The sequence below is a fragment of the Sesamum indicum genome, linkage group LG5 (genome assembly GCF_026168435.1).
Source record: "Sesamum indicum cultivar Baizhima isolate 11 linkage group LG5, ASM2616843v1, whole genome shotgun sequence".
NCBI classification, from domain to species: Eukaryota; Viridiplantae; Streptophyta; class Magnoliopsida; order Lamiales; family Pedaliaceae; genus Sesamum; species Sesamum indicum.
In genome coordinates, this window is record NC_142661.1 from 16,601,440 (window position 1) to 16,629,097 (window position 27,658).

The 27,658-nt window shown below is 36.3% G+C and overlaps 4 protein-coding genes across 8 annotated transcripts; 1 reads left to right on the forward strand and 3 right to left on the reverse strand.

Moving 5' to 3' along the window:
- Nucleotides 1-2,711: 2,711 nt before the first annotated feature.
- Nucleotides 2,712-6,393, reverse strand: LOC105161898 (glycerophosphocholine acyltransferase 1). 3 transcript variants are annotated; one of them, XM_011079751.3, is made up of 8 exons: nt 5,954-6,393; nt 5,610-5,717; nt 5,324-5,381; nt 5,118-5,218; nt 4,594-4,689; nt 4,410-4,503; nt 3,430-3,667; nt 2,712-3,280 (listed from the first exon to the last, which is right to left on the reverse strand). In XM_011079751.3, exons 1-8 carry the CDS (start codon nt 6,044-6,046, stop codon nt 2,920-2,922), a joined length of 1,149 nt encoding a protein of 382 aa, XP_011078053.1. In that variant the 5' UTR covers nt 6,047-6,393; the 3' UTR covers nt 2,712-2,919. The 3 variants fall into 3 exon arrangements, with proteins under 3 accessions (XP_011078053.1, XP_011078052.1, XP_088736978.1); XM_011079750.3 differs by having other exon boundaries at nt 5,610-5,729; nt 5,954-6,392; XM_088880852.1 differs by lacking the exon at nt 4,594-4,689 and having other exon boundaries at nt 5,610-5,729.
- Nucleotides 6,394-11,963: 5,570 nt separating this feature from the next.
- LOC105161899 (protein PLASTID MOVEMENT IMPAIRED 1-RELATED 1) lies at nt 11,964-17,125 on the forward strand. 2 transcript variants are annotated; one of them, XM_088880875.1, is made up of 3 exons: nt 11,964-12,072; nt 12,346-15,103; nt 15,211-17,125. In XM_088880875.1, exons 2-3 carry the CDS (start codon nt 12,447-12,449, stop codon nt 16,370-16,372), a joined length of 3,819 nt encoding a protein of 1,272 aa, XP_088737001.1. In that variant the 5' UTR covers nt 11,964-12,072; nt 12,346-12,446; the 3' UTR covers nt 16,373-17,125. The 2 variants fall into 2 exon arrangements, with proteins under 2 accessions (XP_088737001.1, XP_088737002.1); XM_088880876.1 differs by having other exon boundaries at nt 11,971-12,072; nt 12,425-15,103.
- Nucleotides 17,126-17,573: 448 nt separating this feature from the next.
- LOC105161900 (ankyrin repeat-containing protein BDA1) lies at nt 17,574-20,582 on the reverse strand. Of its 2 annotated transcripts, none has more exons than XM_020693926.2 (2): nt 19,594-20,582; nt 17,574-18,769 (listed from the first exon to the last, which is right to left on the reverse strand). In XM_020693926.2, exons 1-2 carry the CDS (start codon nt 20,161-20,163, stop codon nt 17,930-17,932), a joined length of 1,410 nt encoding a protein of 469 aa, XP_020549585.1. In that variant the 5' UTR covers nt 20,164-20,582; the 3' UTR covers nt 17,574-17,929. The 2 variants fall into 2 exon arrangements, with proteins under 2 accessions (XP_020549585.1, XP_011078056.1); XM_011079754.3 differs by having other exon boundaries at nt 17,574-18,766; nt 19,594-20,575.
- Nucleotides 20,583-21,186: 604 nt separating this feature from the next.
- Nucleotides 21,187-26,169, reverse strand: LOC105161902 (PHD finger protein ALFIN-LIKE 3). Its single transcript, XM_011079755.3, has 5 exons — nt 25,924-26,169; nt 25,683-25,715; nt 24,218-24,446; nt 23,234-23,375; nt 21,187-21,727 (listed from the first exon to the last, which is right to left on the reverse strand). Exons 1-5 carry the CDS (start codon nt 26,018-26,020, stop codon nt 21,473-21,475), a joined length of 756 nt encoding a protein of 251 aa, XP_011078057.1. The 5' UTR covers nt 26,021-26,169; the 3' UTR covers nt 21,187-21,472.
- Nucleotides 26,170-27,658: the final 1,489 nt, after the last annotated feature.

A 27,658-nucleotide genomic window follows, 5' to 3' on the forward strand; every position in this document is an offset into this window, starting at 1 on the left:
AAAAATTTCTTATTTAGCGAAGTGTTGTATTATTAGAAAAGTTGCAAATTGTTTTGATCATGGAAATAAAATCTAAAGGGAACCATTTTTTGAAAACAGCTTCATTATTTTTGATAAAAAATATAAAAATTCAAGTATATAATATTGTGATAGTGTTAAATCATTCAAACTATCTAAACAACCCAATATCGAATGAGAAATAGTAATTTTGAGCTAAAATTATTGTAATGAAGGTGCAATATTTAAAATATAATTAAAATGTACTATAAATCATTAAAAAATAAAAAAGGATAGATTGTTAATTTTTTTCATAGGGGTTAATTTACTCATTTCCAATATCATACGGATTTAAATTGCATTTTCAAGTTTTAACTAACAAAGATGCGGTTACAACATAGAAGGGGGTACTTGTGTCTTTTACCATCACTTCTCTCCCGCTCACCTCTATATATATGACCATTTCTCCTCACTTCCACTTCTGTAATTCCATTTCTCTCTCTCACTGTCACACACACACACACACACACACACACACACGGAGAGCTTTCTTGTCAAGAACAAGAAATGAGAAACCATTAGAAAGGCTCCGAGGAGATGATGCGCTACAATGAGTCTTGTCCATTACCAGAGCCAGATAATCCGATCAAGTGTTAAAGAATCTATATGAGTTGGGTTGTTTTCTGCATTTTGGAGGTTGCTTTTCTACTTCTTTGTTTTCTTGTTTATTTAGTGTGATCAGTTCTTGAACGTTTTTCTTTTTCATATTTGGCGTCATTTTGTGTTGTGATTTTCTTCAAGATTTCCAATTTGGTTTGTTCTTCAACAGTTTCTTTCTTGAATCTATTCTTCACAATGGAATACTTGTCGAATGTTCTAATAATGGGAATGTGTTGGTTTTCATCAAGGCTTTGTTTTCTCCGATTATTTCTTGTTTATTTAGTGTCGCTGTGTGATGAATGATTTTGGCAGTATTAGGATCTTTTGGGGTTGTAATTTTCTTCAAGATCCCAAACATGGGTTTTCTTTTATTTGTTTTTTCTTGAAGATGGAATGGTCTGGTTGTTTTTAATCATGGATGGTTCTGCTCTTCATTTACAGACCTTGTCTTTCATTTTACATATTCACCTTTGAAACTCTTGTGGGCTTGAAGTTGTTTAGTGTAATATCCTGACCAACTCTTTACTCTTCTGGTTTTTATGTCATGTGTCTCTGTTAATTACCAAGTTTCCACTGTGGTTGGGGTTCATGATTGAGTGCAAACTCATTATTAGACACTTCTGATTATTGAATTGAGTGCATATGTTCATCACAAGTTCATAGTTCAGCTTACTCTTTTGAGATATTTTTGCTTTATGGTCGATACAATGAATGTTAGCAACTAATATTATACATCGTATTAATTTATCTCATATTCACATTTCGTAAATCACCACTTTTTAACTTTTTCCGTCAAAATTGATTTTCGTTAAGATTTTATATGTGATTTGTTCTTGAAAGATTTGTTTCTCTGAGAATGTTTTGGTTGTCAATTTGTTCTTATATTTTGTTCTTGTCTAGTAGTTTTCTATATACCTCTACAGTGGCATCACATCATCTTATGTGATATAACTTAAAACACATTTTTGTTTTCCACTATCGCATTTAGCATAGTTGTCCTAAATCAATTTGCATTAGTGCCAAATTTTGATTCATTTTCTTCCGTATCAAGTCAATTTTTCTCATATACTTTCAATATCATATTTCTCGTATCAAATTTAATGTTTCTTGAATTTTATAATTAATATGTATAAAAATAGGTTGGTAAAAGCTCAAACGATCCAAAAAAATTACCAGGCCCGTAACATTATAGGAGGCCCACATCATAAGTACGGTCTGCTAAAAAATTACCAGGCTCAGTCCAAGAAGAAGGCTTGGTACAAGGTCTACCAAACCTTGAACCCACATTTCAAGCCCAGTCCAGAAAAAAGGAAACGCTTCCAAGAAGCTGGACTCTTTACCTAAAAGGAATTCTTACAAAAATAGGAGTTCTTATGTAAAAGGAGTCCTCCTCCAATTAAAGACGTGTTGCTCAAGTTAAGGAAGAGATAAGATCGTGCCTTATCCCTAGATTTTTGCCTTCTTTTTCAAAAATTTGGCTCACAAAAGTTTCTTCGAAGAGGGACTCCTCCTCTATGATATAGGAGGCAGCCCATCAACAGACAGACTTTTTCAAGAAGTTGAAAATTGTCTTGCTATTTCGCTGCAACTCTCACCTCCTGCTCTTACCATATTATACTCACGAAATTCTTATTTTTATTTCAATTTCTCATTTCAACACCCCTCAATAGGGACGCCTTTTTTAATCCTCCAACAGGGACGCCTTTTTCAGTCCACCAACTCTCAACATATCATCAAATGCGAAAGTAGCCAAATCTTTTATAGGACTCGAATGTAAGACCACTTAGCACAACTAGTCTAAGCACGATGAAATATCCCCTTGCCTCAACAACTCTTTTTACTCACACTTCTCTCAAAACCATCGGCAGCAAATTCAAAGAGGAAAGTGAAGAACAAGGTAGGATACAAGATAGAAAGAGCAAACATGACATGGTAACTAAATGTTAGTCGACAGAGTTTGGGAAACACTATGCACCACAGTTTTTGTACAAAGAACTTCCTTCTGGCACTAAGTTCTCGGTGGGCAGTCTATTCTTGATTAGAATTCCAGAACATATCAGAAAAGTAAAAATGTATTTGCACGTATCCTTTCACCTAATCTACAGATTGAACCCAATTTTAGAGACTGGTGTCATCTGAAAATCACATCAAATGTAACAAAGTGAACAAGGAAACTTACATTGAAATGAAGCAAACCAGCTAACAAGTTGTCACCACATAGCACATCAAAGACCAGTTTTTACAAGTCTTTATTCAACACTGCTACTGGGATTCTATGACCTCAGAAGAGTGACACATCTCCATTGAGTTCTCCTGCGGTAATTGGTCCAGCTGAGGCTCAATAGGCTGCATTTCAGTTTTCTTTTTCTCTTTCAGAATGACCTGCCTTGGCATCACTTCCAGCAAAAAGTTACCTCCATTCCATACACTTGCAGAGACCTTGAGTACTTGGAATGTGACGTGTAATTCATACGACAAGAATATTGGGACGGTAAGTGCTGTAGTTGCCACTGTGAACATAGCCTGAAGCAGAATATACATAAACAGGCGGTTCTGATCCCCAAGCAATCCACTCAGGCGCCACCATATGTTGTTAGCTTTCTGTGCTTTTTTTGAAAGTTCCCTGTCGGACAGTAAGTTGGAAGTATGAGCAACATGTGAGTGTAAATAAATCGAAAGAATGAAGTAAGAAAGCTCCAGAGCCTAAGAGCCATATCATTTCAGTAACTTCCAAAACACACACAGAAGAATGAGAATAAGAAAGACTGAAACCTGTAGGAAGTCATAACTTCTGGATCTCGGAGTAGTCGTTGGCGACGCAGTACATCTACAATGAGAAAATAAAGAAGCTGCCAAACACAATAAGCAGCTAAAGGTACAAAGAAAAGCCATGTCCAGAGGTATGATTTGTTTTCTATATAGGGCCATGATGCTCTACGAGCTGTCCCCTCAGGATGCATGGCTTCGAAGAACACTGGGTCCCACCATCGAATTGTGAAGAAAACCAATCCTGGAAACCACATTTACATCAGCTAAAAATGGTCAGTGGAAAACTGGCTACCAAGTTAATGTAGTTGCTGCATGTTTGACAAATTTTCAGGAAAATCAAAGTACATCCACTAAGTTCCCAAGGTACCGCAGGACTCATGATAACATGATAGTGTGGCAGTGAAAAACGCCCACCCGCAAAAAACAATGTCTGTCACTCAAATCTTTTGAAAGTAGTGGAAAGTTCTTAGGCAGACACTCCCACGATAAATATTAAAAGTCACAGAGTGCAAGGCATTCATCCAACCATCACCTATTTTAACTTGCAAGGAGGCAGAAACAAGTGTGGACAAGAGGGAAAGGGCATCATAGAAAGGACTGTCCCTTCTCCCAGGAGGGTGTCAGGACTAATGTTTGTTTCGCTGTGGAAGAGTGACCGAATGTGCTTCTATACTTGTCTCATGAGTTTATTATTTAACTCATCCTTTTTCAGAAACTTGTCTCCCCAGTCTTTAGAATAATAGAATCAGACTACAACTATCTTCCTGGGTATTCCCCAGAACAACATTGTTTATTTGAAGAAACTGAAATTCCATGGTTTTGTTTGGTCACATGTTTCTGCAAGGTTTCGTTCAGTCTTAAAGACAAGCCCAACGATTCAGTTTCGAAACCTCATTCCCAAAAAAATGTTACTAAGAAAATCCTAATCATTATTGTACATATACAACAGAGACGTAGATTCAATAGAAGAAGAGATGTCTTACCAGGCAAGAGATGGATGAAGACGCTTACAATTTTGTCCATTGAATTAAAAACTAAGCTACATCGCCAAACAATTAGCGCCCATGCCAATGGCCCCTGCACTCATTTGTACAAAAAGAAAATTAAGAAGGTTGTGAAACAATGCCATCAAAATGGAATAAAAGTGACATGAGTCTGATTGCTTACCTCTGCAAATGAGAAGCAAACCATGAAAAGTTTTTCATTTTTAGGAAAACATAGAAGCATGATCAAGAAGATTGTATTAGCATAATAGCAAAAATCCTGCATGAAAGAATTTAGGTGAGCAAACAATTTCTTCTCTATGAACCAAAAACTGAACCTATGAATAAAGACTGAACTAGACTTGAAAGAGAGCCAAGCATGACATTAGAAATTTAAACTCAACGACACTCAAGTTTATAAGGGGATGACTGAATATGCAAGTCCAGGTTATGTTTAAAGCAGAATATGCAACTGAATAAGCACATCTTCATATTTGGCATGCGATTCCTACTTAGTTGCCAAACTAACTCCATATAGCCAACATTTTGGACCTTCCACCTTCTAAGCAACAAACTAGACTTTGAATTGAAGCTACAATTACAGCAAGAAATAAGTAGCACATACCAACCCTGGAGATACGAATTCAAAAACATAGCATTTATACTCTGCCAAGACTAATAAATTGTAAAGATGGAGCTGGAACTTACCAGAAGATAATAGTGCCATTTCTTGTATCGGTAATAAATCCACCGAAGTGGAACGAAAATCACATAGAACAAACAATAGAGATACCGAACATCTTGTGGCCCTAATCAATTAAACCGATACGGACCAAGTTATGAAACAATTGTAAAAGACAAGATCAATTCTTAGCAACAATAGAACATTCCGAAGATTGAGCCATTATACTCACTTGCACCCAAGATAAAGCAGAAGCCTCCAAATCCAAGAACACCCAACAAATGAGTCACCTGCATTCCACCAACAACTCAAATCAGTAAAATCGCAGACCAAACATCAGACAATACTAACAGTAAAGTTGACAAGTGGAAAACTATACTTTTTCCTATTCAAATAACTATGCAGCAGGTCAGTGCCAATATACATGATATTACCAACTCCATGTAACCCCGTACTCACAAAATTGAAGAAAACTAAAGATTCTTGAATGTATATACATATGTATTCATCTCCCATACCTTGTTGATGAATCTCTCATGCTCCTCAGCCTGTTTAGCGATCTTAATGGCTTGTTTGGACAGCATCTCTTTGGTCTGAACTGCTTGTTTCGACAGCATCTCCTTCGTCTGCGCCACTTTCTACATATAATCAAATCCACCCCACATCGAAAAACCCATCAAACACGCAATCAAAACCATTTTCCCCAAGAACCCAAATCGCGACGACATCCGAACCCAACCCAACTCAAGAAATCCTCAAAACAAAAACAAAACAACGTATATTATATGAACATATACACATCTCATACAGACACATATGCGTGCGTGTCCGTGTGCGTGTTTTCAATACGAGAAACTCATACCTTGGATGGATCTTTGAGCCTTAGTTTAACCTTATTCCCATATGACTCCCCGTTTGAATCTTCCATCTCCATGGTTTCTTCATTGCTTGCCATTCTCTGCTTCACGAACCTTCTTGCTTTCTCCTCAGGGGGACGGGATTTAAAGGTGGTGATTGTGATGTGGGTTTTGCTTGAATAGATTGTCTTGTGCGCGTGTGAATTTATATATGAACGAATCCGTCCCTATCTGCTGCCCAGAAAATAGTTATAAAATTGCTTAATCTCCCTCTGATGGGTTGCGTCCCAGATGATTAATCTTCATAATTAAGCTGCTAATTGTTGCTAATTAATCCCAAACTTTTGTGGGCTGCTTCTCATTTCGATTTTTACCTTTGAATTCTGATTGGAATATTCATCTTTTTATATTCCAATATTCCTAAAGGACCAAAGTAACTGTCATCTCCGACCAACTTCTTCTTCTCCTTACCATTTCAGTTTTCAATCTTTTTTAGCGGAAATGAGAAAATTGCAATTTTAATCCCAAAATATAGGCTAATTTGCAATATTAGTCCCATAATTTCTGAAATAGTAAATATTAGTCTCATATTTCAAAAAAATATTACAAAATTAATCCCACATCGGAAAATTTCCATGTTTTTTTCAAAGTATGTGACCGATATTGCAATGGTGGAACTAACTTCTCAATATTTTTCTCAAGTGTGGCGTTAATATTTTTTATTTCAAAAAATATAAAACTAATATTGCAAACTACCTACTTTTGGGACATAAATTGTAATTTTTTTTCTGAAAATAAAAGAAAAGGCAGTTGGTTTTGGGTCCCCATTTTTGCGTTTTGGCCCCTCTATTTTAATGTTTGTTAAGATTAGACCCTTCTATTTTTCTTTGTAAGCAAATAATGTTCTGTTTTGTTTTACTTTTTTTTTTTTTGATAAATCACTTATAATTATATTATATATTTCAATCTTCAATAACCAATATACTGTTTATCAATCTCAGATGTTTATGAGTTTAGGACAAACCAACAACTGCTATTACAGTAGATCATTAATCATTATTAAAGTAGATCAATACATACATATTAGTAATTTGAAACTATACTTCATGTTCATGAAACCTCAATTTCGTCAATTAAATCAGATAATACCCCAACCTATGATGTTATTGAATTTGATGGCTTACATGCATGAGAACAAAAAAACTTACTTGTTCGTTCTCTTCGTAATTTAGAAAAAAAATTATATCGAGAATAAAATATATTAAATAATAAAAATTAAATTGTCTCGATAATAGATTTTATTGTGTTGATGTGGCTTAGTACCCATTGCAATATGACAATATCGCACGTTGCAATATTTTTTATGTGTAAATTTGTACTGAAATTATCAGTACAGAAATTGTATTTCGTGATAAGTTATTTCAAAATAAGAATAATAATTATACATATATATTGAAAATTTTCATATTCCTGGCCATAATTAATCCAAAGAAATTGAAATCAACATTTAGGACATGGAAAATCATCATTTCCCCTAATACTTTTCTTTTTCTTTATCATAAGATATGTTCTTTTTTATTTTTCTACGAAAGGAAAAATAAAATAATAAATTTTAGGTTGGTTGAATAATAATAAAAAGAAAGAAGATATGGTTGGTTCTAGATTTTGTTCCCACCTTTCAAGGAGTGTATGACTTTGCATTTATACGTCATACTCTTTATATATATATATATATATATATATATTTCTATCACCACATTTTCCCATGACATTGTTGACAATACCCCTCTTCACATCATCCTCATTTAATGCCCCATCATGCTAATCCCAAAAATAAATTAATTTGATCCGGGGCAAAATATGCAACCTCCACTCAACGATTTGAGTTTGCTATATTTTCTTTTTAAATATTGAAGATGGGTTCTTATAAAGAAACATGAACGTTAGTTTTGTCGAGTTCGTTCTTAACTAAAATCTTTTGATACTCAAATTAGTTAGGTTCGAAATCGACATATGCAATCTAGAGATATGAAAGAGGTAGAAAGCATGAATATATCTTACCTTAAATGCTTCAGGTTTGAGTTATTATAGTGCCCATATGTATGGAATGGACTGGGACACGTGACGTCATCTTAATGTCCTTTGCCCCATGATCGTGCGGTGGGGAATCAAATTGCTCATATGGGTGCGGATTTCGGGTACGGGAGCGGGTAGGGTTTTGAGGCGAGCATGACCCGTGCGAGTTGATTCAGTATTTAGGTATTTTTACTCCAAATAAAAGGGATTTTTTATCCTTTTCTTGAAGGATGAAACAATACCCTCGTCATAATTATTTAATACTTTATATGAAAAAGTAAAAAAAAGAAAATAGAAAATTTAATTTGATTGATTACTCAGAATTCTTTAGCACCACAGACAAAAATTATTATCATTATGATAAATTACTCGATGAGGTTAGACTATTGTCTTTTGTAAATTATAGTTAGATTTTTAAGGGGTGTTGTTGCAATTTTTTTCAGGGTATGTTTGTATAAGTTTCACCTCTGAAAAAAAAGTATAGTTATAATTACGACTAAAATCTCAAGAGGCATATTTGTAATTTTATAAAAGATAGATTTTTATAATATATATTTTTTGATATAATATCAGGAGATATAAATATAATTTATCATTATTATTTATCTACTATACAAAGAATTACCTCTTTTTTTTTTCATAAATTTATTTAAAATATGAAATGAATGAATGAGTTTACATAAGCTATATTTTGTATCAATGGAATCAAAATTATGGATTTCAAATCCTTACAGATAAATTATTTTACAGACAGTAAAATCAGTGAATTATCTATAATATTTCAAATAATAATAATATATTTATAATTATATTAAATTTCAGAAGAACTAGTGATAACTTACCCTCAAAATTAAGAATGAATAAATATGAATATCGAGTCCATCGAGAGGTTGGGGAACGAGCTTTGATCTCTTTTATTCAAAAATTAATAATCATAATAATAAATATTATTGAAAAAAATTGATACACCAAATACCAATTTGTGCGGGGCCGGGTATTGTCTCATTAACCCATCAAATTGGCGGTTGAATTTGAATTTGGATTTGGGATGGTGACCCATTTTCAACCCATCACACCCGAATTCATTATTACCCGATCCAGAAACTTCTATCCAAAATTCTAATTACATCATATCTCAAATATCATACATACTCTATGTTTGGAGTAATAACATAGAGACGTTAGGAATAAAAAATAAAAATAATTATACCATCCTCTCATGAAATTTGGTGTAACTACACATAAATCTCCTGCAATTTGAGAAGTTACATCTAATGCCCTGACGTTTGTTTATGTCTTGTAAATAGATTTGTATGTTGGTAAAATTCACAAAATTTGTCGACATCAACAAATAAATTGAATGAAAATTCATATTTACCCATAATTGACTTATAGATTCACTGTGGGTCAAATAATTTTAACGTGTAAAGATGTATGATTCATACATATAATTAATTAATGCCTATTATTTAATCACCAACTTATAAAATATTCAATATCTCACCCAATAATGTTTGCATGCTACCAATGATACATTAGCATAGCAGCGACGGTTGAGGTCTCATCAACAAGTTTAAAATCATGTGTTCGAGTTCTTCAGATGCATGGATATTTATCTCATTTAATACAAGTTTATTGTAATTTGAGTTTATTGATCGAATTAATATAATTATGTAATCATTGTTTTAAAAAAAAAAATTTCTGCACGCTCGTTGAAGTAACTAAGATAGAAAAGTGAAAATAGATTATCGAATCGGACTTTTTTTATTATAACTAATCATAATAATCAAAAATAAAAAATCCTAGTGAATAATTAGGATTAATTACATCCACAACCCCTTTAAAAATGTGTCATGTACTTCCCCCTCGACACTTACACCCCTTTCAAATACTGAAACCACTTACAAATAAAATTACACTTACTCCTTTTTAAAGAGTTTTTTGTTTACAACTGACCCCCATGTATTAAGATTTGGATAGAAAATATTGACGTCAATAATATAAATTTTAAATTTTATCCCACATCTAATATTCTCCTAGTGATATTTTTATGTACATGTATGGGAGGAAATGTAATATTATAAAGTAAAAAGCGTGTGATTATAATAAAGTATTTTTTCTGAATTACTGTCATTGGATGTAAAGTAGCAATTCGTAAATGAAAAAAATAGTCTTCTTTTGGTGCTATTTTTGCTTCGAGTATATGTGGTGAAGTTAATATCATTGTTTTATCTATTTATTAAAAATATTTTGTTCAAGTACCTTATCTAATGTTTTAAAAAATAGATGCAATAATGGTGTTTACCTCTTCATATATCGGAAGTAAAAGAAATAAAAGAATTACTAGGTTTTTTGTTCATAAATTGCTACTTTTTCTAACAACTATAATCGGGAATAATATTTTATTTCAGATACACCCTTTTAACTTTATATACATCATATTTGTCCTCTTATAAGTATAAAAATATTACTAGAGAATGTTGAATGATGGGTAAAGACTTAAATATATTTTTTTTATCTTGTAATTTTGACACTATGGTATTTTTATCCTTATCTTTATACGATTGCAAAATAGTTCCGTTCACAACTTTTTGACATTTCATGATTTTCGTCATTCCGGTGCTGAATTTTGCCAAAATTGTTCGAATAAATCATGTGCCGTATTCGATTTTGATATTTTTATTTTCTATCTTTCTAGGAATTATAAAAAAGTCATGTAATTTTTTGACATTTTCAATTATGATCATTTCCGTGCCGAATTTTATAAAAGTTACCATATAAATTATGCCCCACGTTAATTTTTTTAAAACTTTTCATCAATGTTAGAAAAAGTAAACCAATTAGAACAAAATTTCCATTTTAAATGAACCACGTGATGTGCATTTTATTTATTCCAACGACTTTTGTAAAGTCCGGCACTGAAAGGACTAAATTACAAAATGTTAAAAAGTTACAAAACTCTTTTGCAATCACAGAAAGATAAAAAATAAAAATACCAAAGTGCTAAAATTCCAGAACTAAAAAATATATTTAAGTCGAGGGGTAAAATTAGAACTTTATGTAATTGTTTTGTTGACATTAATAAATCCATTCAAACTCTTACGGAGGGGAGTCAATTGTAAATAGAGAATTTTCAAATAAAATATAAAAGTAATTTTAAATTTTTCTGGGAGAAAATATTATTGCATATTTTAAAAGAAATACCTGTAATTAACCCTAATAATTTGGCCACACAAATCATATATAATAAACAGGAGCAAAACATTTGCTATACCTAAAAACCATCGCTATTTCTTTGCCATATATAGCTAAAAAAACTATGTCAATACTTTGACAATAATTAAAATCACGACGAATATTAATTAATCATAATTTAAAATTTTAAATTTTTACTTCAATTTATTTGACCGTGGTCGATAGTATTGATTTACTATAACTTTTAAACAGTAATCATTTGTAATGTAAGAAATAATATATTTCTTTTTACAATGACTAATAATGAAATATTTACACAAATTAAGTTCCGACGAGTTCTGCGATTTTATATTAATCATATAGCAGCTATTGTTGTACTTGTCCGTTTATCATTTTTGGCCACATTAGATTGATCGTATTGCAATTGTCATCGTACTTGTTTATTTTTTATATAATTCATTTGGATTCGATCAGATTTAATTTGAATTTAAAATTTTCCTAATTTCTAACTAAGGGTGGGTTTAGTTGAAGCCCATTATTAGTAATTATATAATGGTTTGGTGGATTTATTATAATTTCCATAAATAATAATTAAATAAAATGAAAATGGTAAGTTGGAGTCAATAGTTGTACGGAATTAACGTGGTCAAAATTCCAATAGGGGCAAAAGTGGAGTATTGGAAAGTGGAGGGGCAACAGTTGAAATTGCTATAAGTTTCGTTCAGCATGAAGTTTTGAATTGAAAAGCTGACGCAGAGAGAGAGAGAAAGAGAGAGAGAGAGAGAGAGAGAGTCTCCAGACAATCTAAGAGCGAAAGGCTTGCCTTGCCCTCAAATTTCATACGCTCTTAGTTGTAAGATTCTTCATCTTCATACCTCCGCATTTCGTTTGCGTTGTTGTTTAATTCAATGTTTTCATCAATGTAGATAAATGAGGAAGACGTTGAAGAATGTGGTTCTGGTTGATTTTGTGGTTTTTTGATTGAGGGAGGATAAAACCTATGCATTGATTATTAATTTGTAGCTGTTGCTTAATTTTATTTAGACGAATTTAAGATATCTTACGTTTCCGAGAGGAATGGGGGTTATTGAATTTTTTGGTTGTTTTATGCTTCTTTTGTTTGTAGGTTGTGATCGTAGCTGCAATTCTGGATGATTTCGATTTTGTTGATGGATTTGTAACCTTCGGGAAAATTATGCTTTCAGTTTTGTAGCTTGTGAGGAGACAATGTTGTCAAAAGCTGGAAGGAAGAAATCTGGTGAGAATTTAGAACCTCGGAAGTTTGTAAGTGATCTTGAAACCATAAGTAAAGCCTTGCATGTGGATAAAACACCACAGAGGCTTGCTAGCTTTTCGGGTAGCAGCCGTTCCAAGTCAAAGCAGAAGGATGCTACGGACACTAAGAAAGATTCATGTTACAAGGAAAAGAAGCCACCATTTTGGAGTTGGAAGGGACTAAAGGCCTTGACCACCGGCCGAAGTCGCAGGTTCAATTGTCGTTTCTCACTCCTAGTCCATTCAATTGAGGGTTTGCCACCTTTCTTTGATGATGTTTGTCTGCTTGTACATTGGAAGAGGCGGGATGGTGAGCTGACAACATGCCCGGCTAAGGTTTATAAAGGAGTAGCTGAGTTTGAGGAACAGTTGGAACATTCGTGCTCCATATATGGAAGCAAGAGCAGAGGCCAACACTCGGTAAAGTACGAGGCAAAGCATTTGTTGTTGTATGCTTCTGTTTGTAATCTCCCTGAGATTGATTTGGGGAAGCATCGTGTAGATTTGACTAGGTTGCTTCCTCTATCACTGGAGGAGTTGCAAGAGGAGAAGAGCTCAGGAAAGTGGACTACTAGTTTCCGGTTATCAGGTAGAGCTAGAGGTGCAATAATGAATGTCAGTTTTGGATATGTTGTAATCGGAAGCAATATCATGGAGTCATCCAGCAACAATGATCTTCGTGAGATCCCAAGCTTGCGACATAGTGCAACGACTGGAACAGTCCTCTCTCAATTTGATCAAATGGACGAACTAAGCATCCGTCGAGTAGGAAGTCTTCCTGACAGGCTGTCTATTTACCAATCTGGAGAAGATATGAAGGATCTACATGAGGTTTTTCCGATGTCAAGTCCAGAACTGGGTGAATCAGTGAATATACTTTATCAGAAACTGGATGAAGATATATCTAATGCTCCAACTGAAAATAAACTGGACACCGATCCTTTTCCTTCATACCTTGACTCTCATAAACAAAATTCATATGGACCACCTGATGCTGGTGAGGAGGTTTCTGGAATTGAGTGGGAAGTTAGTGAGTTCTCTGTTTTAGAGAAGGGGATAGAAGTGTTTCCTAAAGAAAAGGTGAAATCAGAAGAGGATCCTCCAACGGTAGCTCAAGCTTCTAAAGAGGGTCTTGAAACTGATTGTGCATTGGAGGCACTCGTTAATGAGGATGCCGCCATTCATCCCTTAGCTGAAGATTCTAAAGCTGTTCTTGAAACTGATTGTGCTTTGGAGGTACCCCTTAATGAGGATGCCGCCATTCATCCCTCAGCTGAAGCTTCTAAAGAGGTTCTTGAAACTGATTGTGCTTTGGAGGTACCCCTTAATGAGGATGCCGCCATTCATCCCTCAGCTGAAGCTTCTAAAGAGGTTCTTGAAACTGATTGTGCTTTGGAGGTACCCCTTAATGAGGATGCCGCCATTCATCCCTCAGCTGAAGCTTCTAAAGAGGTTCTTGAAACTGATTGTGCTTTGAAGGTACCCCTTAATGAGGATGCTGACATTCATTCCTCAGCTGAAGCTTCTAAAGAGGTTCTTGAAACTGATTGTGCTTTAGAGGTACCCCTTAATGAGGCTGCTGTTATTCATCCCTCAGCTGAAGAAATTGTCACTGTAGAAGACAAGCAATTGATAAGCACCTGTAATTCTAAAGAGAAAGAGAAGGAGATGTGCTCAGAATCACTAATTAAAGAGCTCGAGACAGCGCTAAGTTATGCCTCGGAGTTGATGAACGAAGGACTGGACTCTCAAGAGGATGAAAGTGATGCTTTGCACCGAGAAAAGTTCTTAGATATTAATTCTCATTGTAGAGATCATAGAGAGGAAATATCACTTGGCCTGGATGATCTCACTGAATCAGTGGCTAGTGATTTCTTGGACATTCTGGGTATCGAGCATAGTCCATTTGGCCTGATTTTTGAAGGTGAGCCTGAGTCTCCACGAGAGCGCCTACTAAAGGAATTTGAGAGGGATGTTGTTGCCAATGGAGGACTACTCAACTTTGGTTTTGACAATGATCCAGCAGAATTTGTCAGCAACACGCGGATGGATTCTGTCTGGGAAGCCATCTCTAATGACTTTCATCAACCATCTATTTGTGAAGTTCTCCATGAGATGCCTAAGATAGAGACTGATGTATTTAGGATTAAAACAAGGGCCTCAAGGTTAGAGGATTTGGAAACTGAAGCTTTGATGCGTGACTGGGGCTTAAATGAGAAAGCATTTGAACATTCTCCACCTAGTCATACAGGGGGATTTGGCAGTCTACTTGACATACCTCCCCAGGACATTCAGCAGCTTCCTCCCCTTGCTGAAGGTCTGGGTCCCTTTATACAAACTAGAAATGGAGGATTTTTGCGCTCGATGAATCCTGCACTTTTCAGGAATGCCAAAGCTGGAGGGCGCTTACTTATGCAGGTGTCTAGTCCAGTGGTGGTGCCTGCGGAAATGGGTTCTGGTGTAATGGACATACTTCAGGGTCTGGCTGCTGTGGGAATTGAAAAACTATCCATGCAGGCAAATAAATTGATGCCATTGGAAGACATAACTGGAAAGACCATCCAACAGATAGCATGGGAAGCTGCAGTAAGTCTGGAGGGACCTGAGAGGTTTGTCAGACTGTTTGAACACTGAACAGATACCTTTGTGTTTTTATATTTTCCTCAGAGACTCTGATTTAGGTATAGTCATACTGACCCATTTATTCCTGTTCCAGGCAAGGTTTGTTACAGCATGATTATGAAATTGTGCAAAATATATCTAGTGAGGAAAATAGTGTTAAAGGAATATCCTCTGACCATGGGTCTGGAAAGTCGGATTTGACTCTGTATGGCACTGACACAGAATATGTGTGTTTAGAAGATCTTGCTCCTTTGGCAATGAACAAGATTGAAGCTCTTACAATAGAGGGTTTGAGAATACAATCAGATATGTCGGATGAGGATGCAACTTCTAATATTAGTGCACAATCTATTGGTGAATTTTCAGCCCTGAAGGGGAAGAGCCTCAATGTTAATGGGTCCATGGGCCTCAATGGCACTGGTGGATTGCAACTGCTGGATATTAAAGATAGTGGTGAAGATGTTGATGGATTGATGAGTCTATCTCTAACACTTGATGAATGGATGAAACTTGATTCTGGTGAGTTCGATGACGATGATCTCATCAGTGAGCGGACATGTAAACTATTGGCAGCCCACCATGCTACTTCATTAGACCTGTTTCAAGGAAGACCAAACGGGAAGAAGAGACAAGGGAGGGGTAGGAAGTACGGTTTGCTGGGTAATAATTTCACCTTTGCGCTGATGGTGCAGCTGCGTGATCCTTTCAGGAATTATGAGCCAGTTGGTACCCGGATGCTTGCTCTCATTCAAGTGGAGAGAGTGTTTGTGCTGCCAAAACCTATAATCTACTGTGCACTTCCTCTAGTAGGGAACCGTAATGAAGAGGAGGAAGAGACCGAGGCTGGGAGAGAGGACAACATTGTTGAAGAGCCAAAAGCAGACAAAGTTCATGAAGAAGAACTGATTCCCCAATATAAAATAGCTGAGGTGCATGTTGCCGGTTTGAACACCACACCGGGTGAAAGGAAGTTATGGGGTTCCAAGAATCAACAACAGTCTGGGTCCCGGTGGTTGATTGCCAACGGAATGGGGAAGAAGAACAAGCATCCACTAATGAAGTCGAAGACTGTCATTAAACATTCTGCTCCCGCTTCTTCACCTGTGACTACAATATTGCAGCCTGGAGATGCACTATGGAGCATCTCTTCTCATGTTCATGGAACAGAATTCAAATTGAAGGAACTTCCAGCACTTAAGCAACATATTCGAAATCCAAATATTATATTCCCAAATGAACCTGTCAGATTACATTAGCACTGAAATAAGGATAAAGTTCCCATAAGATAGTTGATTTTTGATAGTGATTAGCTGAAATTGTGCTTTACACATGGTATTTTCATGTGGCAAAGATGAGTAGATAAGGCAATGGGGTTGGGCCATACAGGATTTCTTCTCGACATCCTTGGGTAAGTATGGTCGAAGTAGAAATGAGCAAGGTAGGTTGTCGATGATGTTCACCTAGTATCTATGGGCTACGAACTTGTGCGTCATGGATTTGAGTCAACTCAGGGGAAAGCTGGGGGGCTACTACCTTGTGGATTATGGATTCGAGTCACATTAAGGGAAGTTGAGGAATCAACTTTGATCACTCTCTTTCCTTTTAGGAAAAAGAAAAGGGCTGTGCAGTTTCAAGTAAATATTCATACATAGGAACAACTTTTGTGTCAACCAGAGCAGGTAAAGATGAAGACTTTCTATGTGAACAATTCATATCATTACACATTTAATAAAACTATATATAGCAATTGAAATAATCTCCTGTATTAGCTGTCGCCTACATATGACTTGATTCCAGACTGTATAAAGTCTATCCTATCTGGAAGTCTTGTCTTTTCTTTAATGTATCTAACATCTATTCAAACCCCTTCTAGAAGGTATGTACTCTAAATTCTCAAACAACACCATGTTGAGTATTTTAAATGTCTAAAATATGCCAGGTTTGTGATATTAGAATAAAAGATTGGACGACCATTCATTTTGAACGCAATTCCTTAGGCGTTGGATTTGGGTCCTTTCTTGACCAACTTTTTGTGTTTTAGGAGTTATTATTATGAATTTTGAATCATTAATCAAATTCTCACTGTTATAGCGAAATGGATGCAGCACTTAAATATCCTTTTTGCCCGCATAGGCCCAAAGAATAATTACAGTTATATCGTCTAAAGCTAGCATATATTGCACGGCTTTGTGCTTATGTGTATTTTTAAAATATAAAAATAACTATAACAAAGAGTTTCTACTTTATGACTATTTGATTCATAATTATAGCTTAAATAATACAAATTTATAAATTAATTTCATTGAAAAAGGGGAAAGTGAAAAGAGCAAAAATGGTTAAACGAATGAGAGAGTCTTGGGTGCAAATTCAGATTTTTCCCAACCCCTACCCCCATTGTTACTTAAAAGTTGAAAGAAGAGAAAAAGTAGAAATTCGGGTGTACAAACAAAACCTACATCCAACACAAACACCTGACATATATACATACACCTGCAAATTGGGTTTGGCACTGCCCCTCACATGGTCCGTGATTGTACCGAGCATCATCATGTATGATTCAACGTTTCGTATGAATACAAACGTACGTAGACTGTACAATGGACATCCAAAACCAACCTGAGTTAAGAAATATTCATCAATTCTAATAAATAAACCAAAAAAAGTGTCGCTCATCCAACCATATCAATCCTTCTATCTTGCACACAAATTCTGATACTCACATCAAATCCCACCTTCACCACTCAAAATCTTAACAAATCCAGTGAAGTACCCAGACAATTATAAACTCTTCATGAACTATGATGCTCTTAAAGCTATTCCAACATATCTTCTTCATCATCCTCAATACCTTCTGTCTGTATCTCCTTTTCCTTAATGTATCCATACTTTCTCAGAACCCACAAATTCATTCTCACAGCGTTTCCCATGAAAACAACCACCATAAGCGTCAGCCATGTCAACACTGATATCTCGGTGACCTCACGCAGCACACCCTCGACATCGTTTGGCGACATGTGCCGGAGCGTGACAAAATACGTGCCCACTTGGGCTGTTATTGCAATCCACATGATTATCATTTGAACCCACATCCAACGCCTTCGTCTCATAGGCAACCCACTGACGAGGAGGAGGATTATGCTTAGTGAGGAGAGAAATGCAATCGTGTTTAAAATCATGAATATGCCGTAGGATTTGGGCTCTTGATACGCCATGATTGATTGCCCAACAGAGTGAGGATCGTTGACTGGATTCCCCTTGTCGTCTACCGTGTAATTATCCTGCCAAACACCGCCTGGTGGGGTTAGTCCGGCCTGAAATGCCACCGTTGCGATCAGAGACGCCACCACCATTAGTGCACTGCGCTTCCTCCCAAGCCAGTCTGTGGACTTGTGCTTTACAACTGGCTTCTTTGTTCTGGTTTCTTGAGAGGACAGCCTTTTGGTCATTTGCCGAGCTTTTTGTGGGATCCAGTCATCGGTGATTAAGTGCAGATCTTTAACGCTTGAAGCTCCGGCCTTGCGAAGCGCGAGTTCAATTTCCATGTCTCTGAGGTCCCGAGGACTTTGTCTTAATATATCCAAAGCTGTCAACCCACTCTTATTCAAAGCATTCACTTCCAAGCCACTCAATGTAAGTAAACAGTTGATGATCTGCTGAATCGAAACAACTTTTTCAGTTAGCTTTTACAGTTGATGGTGGAGTAATGAGATATACAGTTCATAACAGAGATAAGCCATTCACCAGCAGATACAGAGAATCAGATGAAGTTTTTTAAGTTTCAAATCAACAGACTAACCATGCAGCCATTCCTAACTACTCTGACATTCGAAGAAAACATTAGCATCATAGAGGAACAACATCAAGAACCCCTCAATCTCTCTTCAAGTGCTTGTACAAATTTTAATTCCATCCAAAGATGTCTTTACCCCCTCAACATATCCTGATAATCCATCTTAACCAATACTGAAGTAGCCAAGATCCATTGCTTGTACTTCAAACGACTGAAGTAAATGGCCATGAATTGTGCTTTACGCATTTGTTCTTGACACTCAAAACTATAAATTCTGATGGGAAATTCTAGTTTACATCGAATCTAACCAGGCCTGAATCCGACACATAACAATTATCATGCCCTGACTGTATGATTGGTTTACAGTTCCGGAGGGCCACAGTTGATATATGGTTGGTTTGGTCATGTCAAACCTAGTTCGCATAAGAATTTTCCAATATCTATTCTTGAAGTAACGGAAACACATCTTCTCTTTCCCCTTCTCTAAATCAATGGTCAAACCAAATATATGTTCAGTAGCATCAAATGATCATCTCTACTTCTCTTTTCTGTGGGGCATTTTGGATCATTACCTCCAATTTAATATACTCAATTTAAGTCTCAAACATAGACATAATTAATCAATTGATGCTTTCATATGAAACACCACAAGCAGAAAACTGGAAGAAAAAGGAGAAAAACAGAGACCTCAATATGCTTCTTGGCCACAGCAATATGCAGAGCAGTATTCCCCTCACAATCCTTCCAATTCACCAATTCCCCATCTTTCCCATTCTCCTCAACCAACAACTTCAACGCCTCCAACCGATTCCACTTCACGCACAGGTGCAAACCCGTCTCCCCTCGGTCCGTCAGAACTCGGGTCAACTCGGGATTGACCCGGATCAGCTCAGCCAGTATCACTGCCCTCCCCTTAATCGCCGCCACATGCAGGGCGGTCCTTCCGTCCGTGTTCCTCTCCAAGCCCACTTCCCCACCGGCGCTAAGAAGCTCCTTGACGACATCCACGTGGCCCTTGGCCGCCGCCAGGTGCAGCGGAGAGCAGCCGCATGAGTCCAACTCGGCCGCCAACTCGGGCTTGCGGCTGAGCAGTTCCTTGAGGAAGTCGAGGTGGCCAAGCGTGGCGGCGGTGTGGAGCGGGGTTTCGGAGATGCAGGAGACTATGAGCTTGTCCAAGATCAGTGGATCTTCTTCCAAAATTTGTACCAACGATGTTACGTTTCCTTGTAAGGCTGCATCTGATAATCTTTTCTCCATCTTCTATCTCTCTCTTAACAACCCTTTTCTCTCTAATTAATATGCATATCTGCTGATTCTTGCTCCTCCGGAAGATCGTCTCTTTTCTTGGAGAAACAATCAATAAGACAATGTGGGTTTTGGTGGCCGCCAAGAAGGGAAAAAGTAAAGAAAGAAGTTCTGAGTCAATGGTGCGAGGGGGTCCCAACCCAATTGCATGTATTGCTGAGAAAGAAAGGAATTTTCAAAAGTTTCTTGATGTTGACTTGAATTATACAGTTGAGGATGATGCACATAAATCATGAATGCAGTTATTAAATTATGTTATGTGTAGTAAGTGATTTGCATTCTTATACTGATATTACAAGAGAAGAACAGCCCATCAAATCAGTATAAAAAGAGAAAGAATGTAGTGAATGGAGAGAGAGAGAGTGGGAAAGCAAAGCAGTCTTTCTCAAAGTTGTATGTGCAGTGAGTTGTGGTTGTAGAAGACGCAAAGCGTACGACAAAATGAAAGTCAAAGCTTTTCAGAAGTTTCTCTTGGGTCAAACCTACGCCCATGTATATTTATTTAGGGGAAAATTCGGTGTTTTAAAAATTAGTTAGAAAACTTCCTGTATTAAAAATATAAAAAAAGTTATGTGTTTTTATAAACAACGCACTCTCTTTCCCGTTAGTTGTCTTTAACAACATTAAATTTTTTAACAATTTAACTGTTACACTCTTATTTTAATAATCATTGAATTTTAATAGTTCAAAAATAAACTATTGAAAAACTTTAAAAAGTTTTGCAAAGATATATCGTATTTATACATACAATTATATATATTTCAGACACAATTAGTATACTATATATTACATATATACACATTTGCAAATATTGCCCGCACTTGACACTTAAAATTACCACATTAATGAATTATTTGAAAAGATTTATCAGATTATAAATGTAAACTACATAGGTAGGTTAGTTCCCACTGAGAATATTATAAATGAGAAATTCTGTGGGAAAGGTCAAAACAAAGTAAAATGTATACATTTAAGTTTGAAAATGAAAAGAAAGGGGGACTTTGAAAGTAATTGGTAACTGAGAGGGTTTGTCTGGGTCTGGATAAACAAATGTCAACAACGGAAACGACGCAGATTCCCTTACAACGCCAAATCTCTACAATGGACAATTAGATCTAAAGAAGAGGGCCTCCCACCCAGACTGCCTAACTATCCAGATAAACAAGACTGCCAATCATTGTTGATTTACTCGAATACACATTGCTTTCCTAACACAAGAAGGATTACCACTACAATTAGACAAAATGCAAACCGGGCAGCTTTAAGGGCGTGCTCTCTTGTTACTACATGTCGGGCATTTATACTGCTTGATGTGCTCGGCCCTTGCTGGTGTGATCTTAACGCACTTGCCATGGAACCATCTCTCACATATGTCGCAGCAAATCCAGAACTCGTCTGACGCGTAATTTTCACCACATGCTCCACACAAGGTTTCCCCATGCTCATCTTCCTCTTCTTCGTCCAGTCCCTCCTCCTCCTCCTCCTCGTCCTTTGCTTGGGTCTTGGATGATTTGCTCTAAGATTCAGGATATGGTAAGTTATCTTGTTAGTAAGGGTAGGTTGCATAAACAAGGAAGAAGCATTCAGGAACTGCTTCACATGAGAAATAAATTGTAGTCATGGATTTAGGATAACATAGATGAACTTCAACACCAGTGTCACCGCTAACATAAGACAGGGATACAGCAGTATTGTACAGGAGATGAAACACAAAGGTTAATAAATGATAATTAGGCACGAAGTTCGAGCCTAATAAAAAAAACATGCTTAATTTTCATTATTTGACAAACCCATTCTGTAAAATCAATTACTTATTTGAAATCATAGCATAGGATTTCACAAATTCCGGAAACTTTTTTTTCCTCCAAAAGAATCACTCTTTTTACATGCTGAATTAGTCTATCAACTACAGCAAAATACTCAGTTTGTATAGCAAACAACCCAGGCACAAGGCTCACAGAATCTTTTGTCAGACACGACACATAAGAAACCAACATGAAGATACTTTTAAGGAAATAGAAAATGAGAAAGGCATCAATATATGCAATATCTTACGAAAAGTAGATCTTCATTAACGAGATAGGTAGAGAATTTTTTCATGAGAATATGATCCCAAACCAGGCTGGAGGTCAGATTATACTATGTAATTTAGGGTCCTGAAATAATACTGATTGCTGTCACCAAAATTCACATTAGATAATATTTGTAACTCTCAATGAAAACAGGGTCAAGGTAGATTTTTTCTCTCGCGATCAGATCAGACGAAGAAATTCAAAAGACCACATAAAAGTGGAAAAGAACTTATTGTCTATCATACTTATACTGCAAAGAAGGCATGCTCAAGCATTTAAAAGTATCACAATAAATATGTAAACTAAAAGATGAAACAGTAGAACCAAACCAAATATTGGATGTACTAACTATTCTACAAATGTTAGGATTCATAGATAGGGTTTGATAAACGTGCAAGTCACTAAAGAAGATAAAGGAAACAAAATATGAGAAAAATTTAGGAGACAGTCTTCTTTCAGACTTTTCACCCTTATCAACTAATTAGTAAGAAACTAGAAAAAAAGTCTTGAAGTTAAGGGCAACATGGATATTGACAACCACGATTTCATATTTATCCATAATAATGGTGTATTACATGCAAAAGCAGTGTACCGATATATTCATTCATTCTGGCTCACAATTTCAAAATTTATCCTCTCCCATAAAGTAATAGAAGTTTCCTGAAATTCTCTGATGGCGTATGCTGATGGGGAAAGTGGAGAAAGAAATGTAGAGTTCTGTATATAGGACGGATGTAAAAGAAGATCAAGGTAAATTCAACCAATTTCTTTCAGCTTTACCTCCAGTTTAAAAAGAAAAGAATGGACAATTGTAATTATCTTGCGTCCACTATATTTAGACTCATCATAAGCGAACTCCACACCAAGTATGCAAATTTTGATGAGCTTATATAAATGTGTCCACAGCACCCATGTCTTTTAGAAATGATAAAAGAAAGTCATTGCTTTACCGATTTTGAGTTTGGCTTGGATTTGCTACCGCTGCTGTGGTTATTCGAGATAGATGATTTATCCTTTACTTGTTTCTTTGCTGCTCCTGTGACAACTTCAAAGATAGTTGGAAGATCATTTATCATATTGAACAGACGTTTCCTGCATCAAGTACAAAAAAAATTGAACTCAACACCAAAGCAGATGCTTGAAGAAATTCAGCTGGTATTACTTAACATTTTATATCCGGCAAAGGTTATCATGCAAATTACCGAGGATATCTTACATAAAGATATGATGCAGTGCTGTCTATTACCATCCTCAGTAATTTATCCCAAGAGCAATAAACTGGGAGAGTCGATGATAAACAAAATTGAAGCTAACACCAGAAAGCTCAAAGAATCCCAGCTGGCTATTACTCAACATTTTACATCCAGTTAAGTCAATCAAGCAAAATGACTGAGAAAATCTTATCATAGAAGACACCATGCACTAACTTTCCACTACCGTGCTTAGTATTTTATTCCAGGACAAACGTGCAGTTTCTGATTGAAAGAAGAGGTTGTACCACCAAAAACTTGTAGATGTCATCATCTCTTAGAACCGCTTTTCTAAAGGATGAGACCTCATGATAGATCAACAGAACCACACTTCAGATGACCACACTAAACTTTAGGTTACACAGGCAATTACCCTACAAAGTAAAATTTATATAGACAGGCAGAAAGAAGAAACAGCTGTGGAAAAAAATACAGTGAGAGGGAGGAGATGGGAAAGAGAAATGGAGAAACAACTAAATCTTCCCAGTATGACACAAAACATTGCTGACAATGCACAACTTAATCTAAATTTGGTTCAGATTAAGTCATAACTCCGGAATAAAGTAGAGAAACTAGTCGTCCATTAACACTTAGCCTTATGAGATGACAAAAAAAAAAGGAAATAAAAATTAAGCCGAAAAAAAGGTGATATTCAAAACTCCCATAACGACACAATATGGATACCTGTCAGCTTTATCGAAACCAAATCTGGCACCAAAATAGAAAGCAACAGAAAGTAGCCATGCATCACTGTGGACAGCAACAAGAGCCAACCAGTCCTTTTCTTGCATTCCATCTCTGGCAAAGTTTATGCCTAAAGCAGGTTCAGGAAGCTCAGGAGGCACCTCTTCAGCAGGCAAATTGACTTCCCACTGCTCATTAGGAAATCCATAAAGACAAAGATTTTCTTTCTCTGCGAAATTTACATTTTTTTAACAGAGATCGTTAGAGTATAGTTTCATTGCTATTAAATACAAGCATCTTTTATTGGCCGACCACAGCAAACACCTAGGATATCTTTTGTTATGGAAAAACTAATTAGGATAATCCCTAGCTATGGCCAGAACAAAAACAGGGAGAAGCAAGGAAAATAGACCCTTGACCATGGCATTCACATAATAGTTTGCAGTACCAGATATCAAAAGCTACAATACTTAAGAAATTTATGCATATACATTTAACTATGTCACTCCGTCAATTTTGCGACTCGCGACGACTACAAAAAGTTTACTGTAGAAATTTTTACCTCCATTTGGAAGGTTAAACAATTTAAAAAGAACTTCTACATTATCATTTTCAAATCAAATGAAGTCGTATAAGTGGTGATTTTGCTCCTCTGTTTCCTAGAAATTAAACATCCACACCTTCATGTATAGTCCACGCTACACCAATAGCAATTATAGATATTACTAGAAGATATCTTAACCATGTAAAAAACGTTAAGAAAGAGAAGAAAATGCTAAGAAGCACATGCCACGCTACACCAATAGCAATTAAAGATATTACTAGAAGATATCTTAACCATGTAAAAAACGTTAAGAAAGAGAAGAAAATGCTAAGAAGCACATGCTTGGTGGCCATGCCAAGATGTTATACATGGGCATTGGACACAAAAACTATTCCACACTGCAAAGGCTACCAGTAAATCTTATCCAAGATACCATAATACTGACTTGTGTATTAACTCATAATAAAGAGAGCTGAGAGAATAAGGGTAGAATAATTTTATTATCAAGTTGTGTTTTGGAATCCAAGACTAATTCCACGGTGCCAAACCAATGCTAAAATTTATATGTGCTACTGGATTATAACATATAATGCCATACGACGAATTAAAAATACCTAACCACATCAGTATCTACCACTGGTACATGTTTGATAAACTGAGTACAATATAATTAGATTCCTGCAATTGCATTAATGTCTCCGCATATTAAAGCACCGCGTTAATAAAACGATACCATTTATCCAACAAATAAGATATCCAAATTACAGTCACAAAACTAGATATAAATTCACTGAAGATTGCATAATCAGAAAACAAACAAGTCATGCAAGGATAAAGTCAAAAACACCGGTCAAAAAATAATTAAAATTTACTGCGGGGAAAAAACACTAACTAAGCTAGTAAAAGCTAACCCTCACTCACCAGGATCACACTGCTGGAAAAATTCTTCAACGTCTGCAAAAGGAAAAACATCAAATAAACCCCAAAATTCAGTACAAATTAAATGTACCAGAATGCAGCAAAATCGAACAACACGAACCCTAAAGCTTGGATAAAAAAACCACAAGAAGTAAAATTTACAAACGCATACAATACACGCAGTTTCCCAGTTAACTTACACATAGAACTGAGAAAAATTGAGAAAAAAAAAAAAAGGGAGTACCAGTGGTGAGAGCTTTGATCAAGGCATTCCGTCTGCCCTTGAAATCCCTGAAAACCTCTTCCACCGTACGAGGATTATTATGCGCGCCTACATCCATGGGTGCTCCGTACACGCTAAAGTGTGTGTTTTCCTCAGTGATGGTTTCAAAATCAACTAGGACTGGGGAGGGAGGACAGAAAAAGGGGGGAGGGAGGAGGGCATGAGTGGTCTTTTATGGATTTGACAAGGGCATTTTTGGCATAGGAAAGAGGAGTATTTGGGAATGGATAGAAGTTGTTGTTTAAAAAGACATTGGCATTGGCATGCGACGCTCCTTATATCCATTAGTGAAGACAACGCGCCCATATCCATATGTGCTACAAACTACAACTACATGGGAATCAACTACACTAACTAACACACTTGAGTAGTCGGTCTTCACATAGTTTTGAACCTTTCAATAAATTCTTGAATTTATTTTATTTTATTAAATTAAGTTGTTCTCTCGACAATTATTAAATTTATCGTTTTAAATATATAAATAATAATTAAATCACACAAAAAAAAATTTTATTTGAAAAAAGTAGTTAAGACTATATATTAAACTTAAAAAAAAGTTATTAAAAAAAATAGTCTAGCTGGGGACCAAATAGTCCTAAGCCACTGAGCCGATCCAGTCCCAAGTATTCGTGCCTGGAACTAGCCTAAAACCAACCCACTCCCAAGCAGACCTAGGTTGGACCAACCCATTTTTTTATTGAATCAGTCCGATCTTGAGTCAGGTTGGCCCAGCCTACTGTCGTCTGCCTGCATGCGCGCGTCGGCAGGGGTCTGCCCAGGCACGCCCAGGGTTTTGCAACGATCGCCGCACTCTCCTACTCATCGGGGCCTAGCACTTGTCCAGATGACCGAGTATAGATCGCACGCTTCAGTGCCATTCATTTTCGACATTGTGTATCGTAACTTTTACCATAACATAGTTTTGATAAAATTTAATATAAAAATTAATTATTAAAAAATGAGCCAAATGACACAAGAAACTAAGTTTGTACTCAAAACACTAGTTTGATTTGTTAACTCGCAGAGACGATTGGTTATGGGACAAGCATTATAATTATTGTGACACAACATCAATGTAAATGAGAAAGAAAAAAAGAGACTCCAAGAAGCACATAAAAGTTCGAGAAAGAACATATGTATTGCTCAGGTTTTCTTTTACATAAGAAGAAAGCAATAAAGTAACCAAAAAAAAGTGTTAAATGCTTAATACTCAGACCACGTCAGAAGTTGTCAAGTCGCGTCTCAAGACTTCAAGAAGCACTTTCTCAAAGCCATCGTCATTTTTCTCGGCAAAGACAAAATTTCAAGCATCAAAGTCTTCTTCCTCTTTGCAACCATCTCTTAAAGTTGAATAAGCTCTCTTCAGCTTCCTGGCAAGGTCTTCTCTCCTAGGTAGGAATGACTTCGGAGAAAAAAAATCAACGTCAACAGGTGGAAGTGGTCAAGGTCATTCAAGTATAAAAAATCGGCTTTCATTCAAGAAATGCATGAAGAAGCATAGTATGAACCAAAGGCTGACACGGTTAGAACTAGCATGTCATCTGAGTTGTTGGGAAACCGATGGTTTGCTGAGAGCGAAAACACTTAATTTCTAGGCATGGAGCGCTTACAAGCATTATCGTCTGGCAAATCCTTGAAAGAATAGACGACATTGTCGTGAACTCCCCGTGTACAAGCAGCTGTGAACATCCCACAA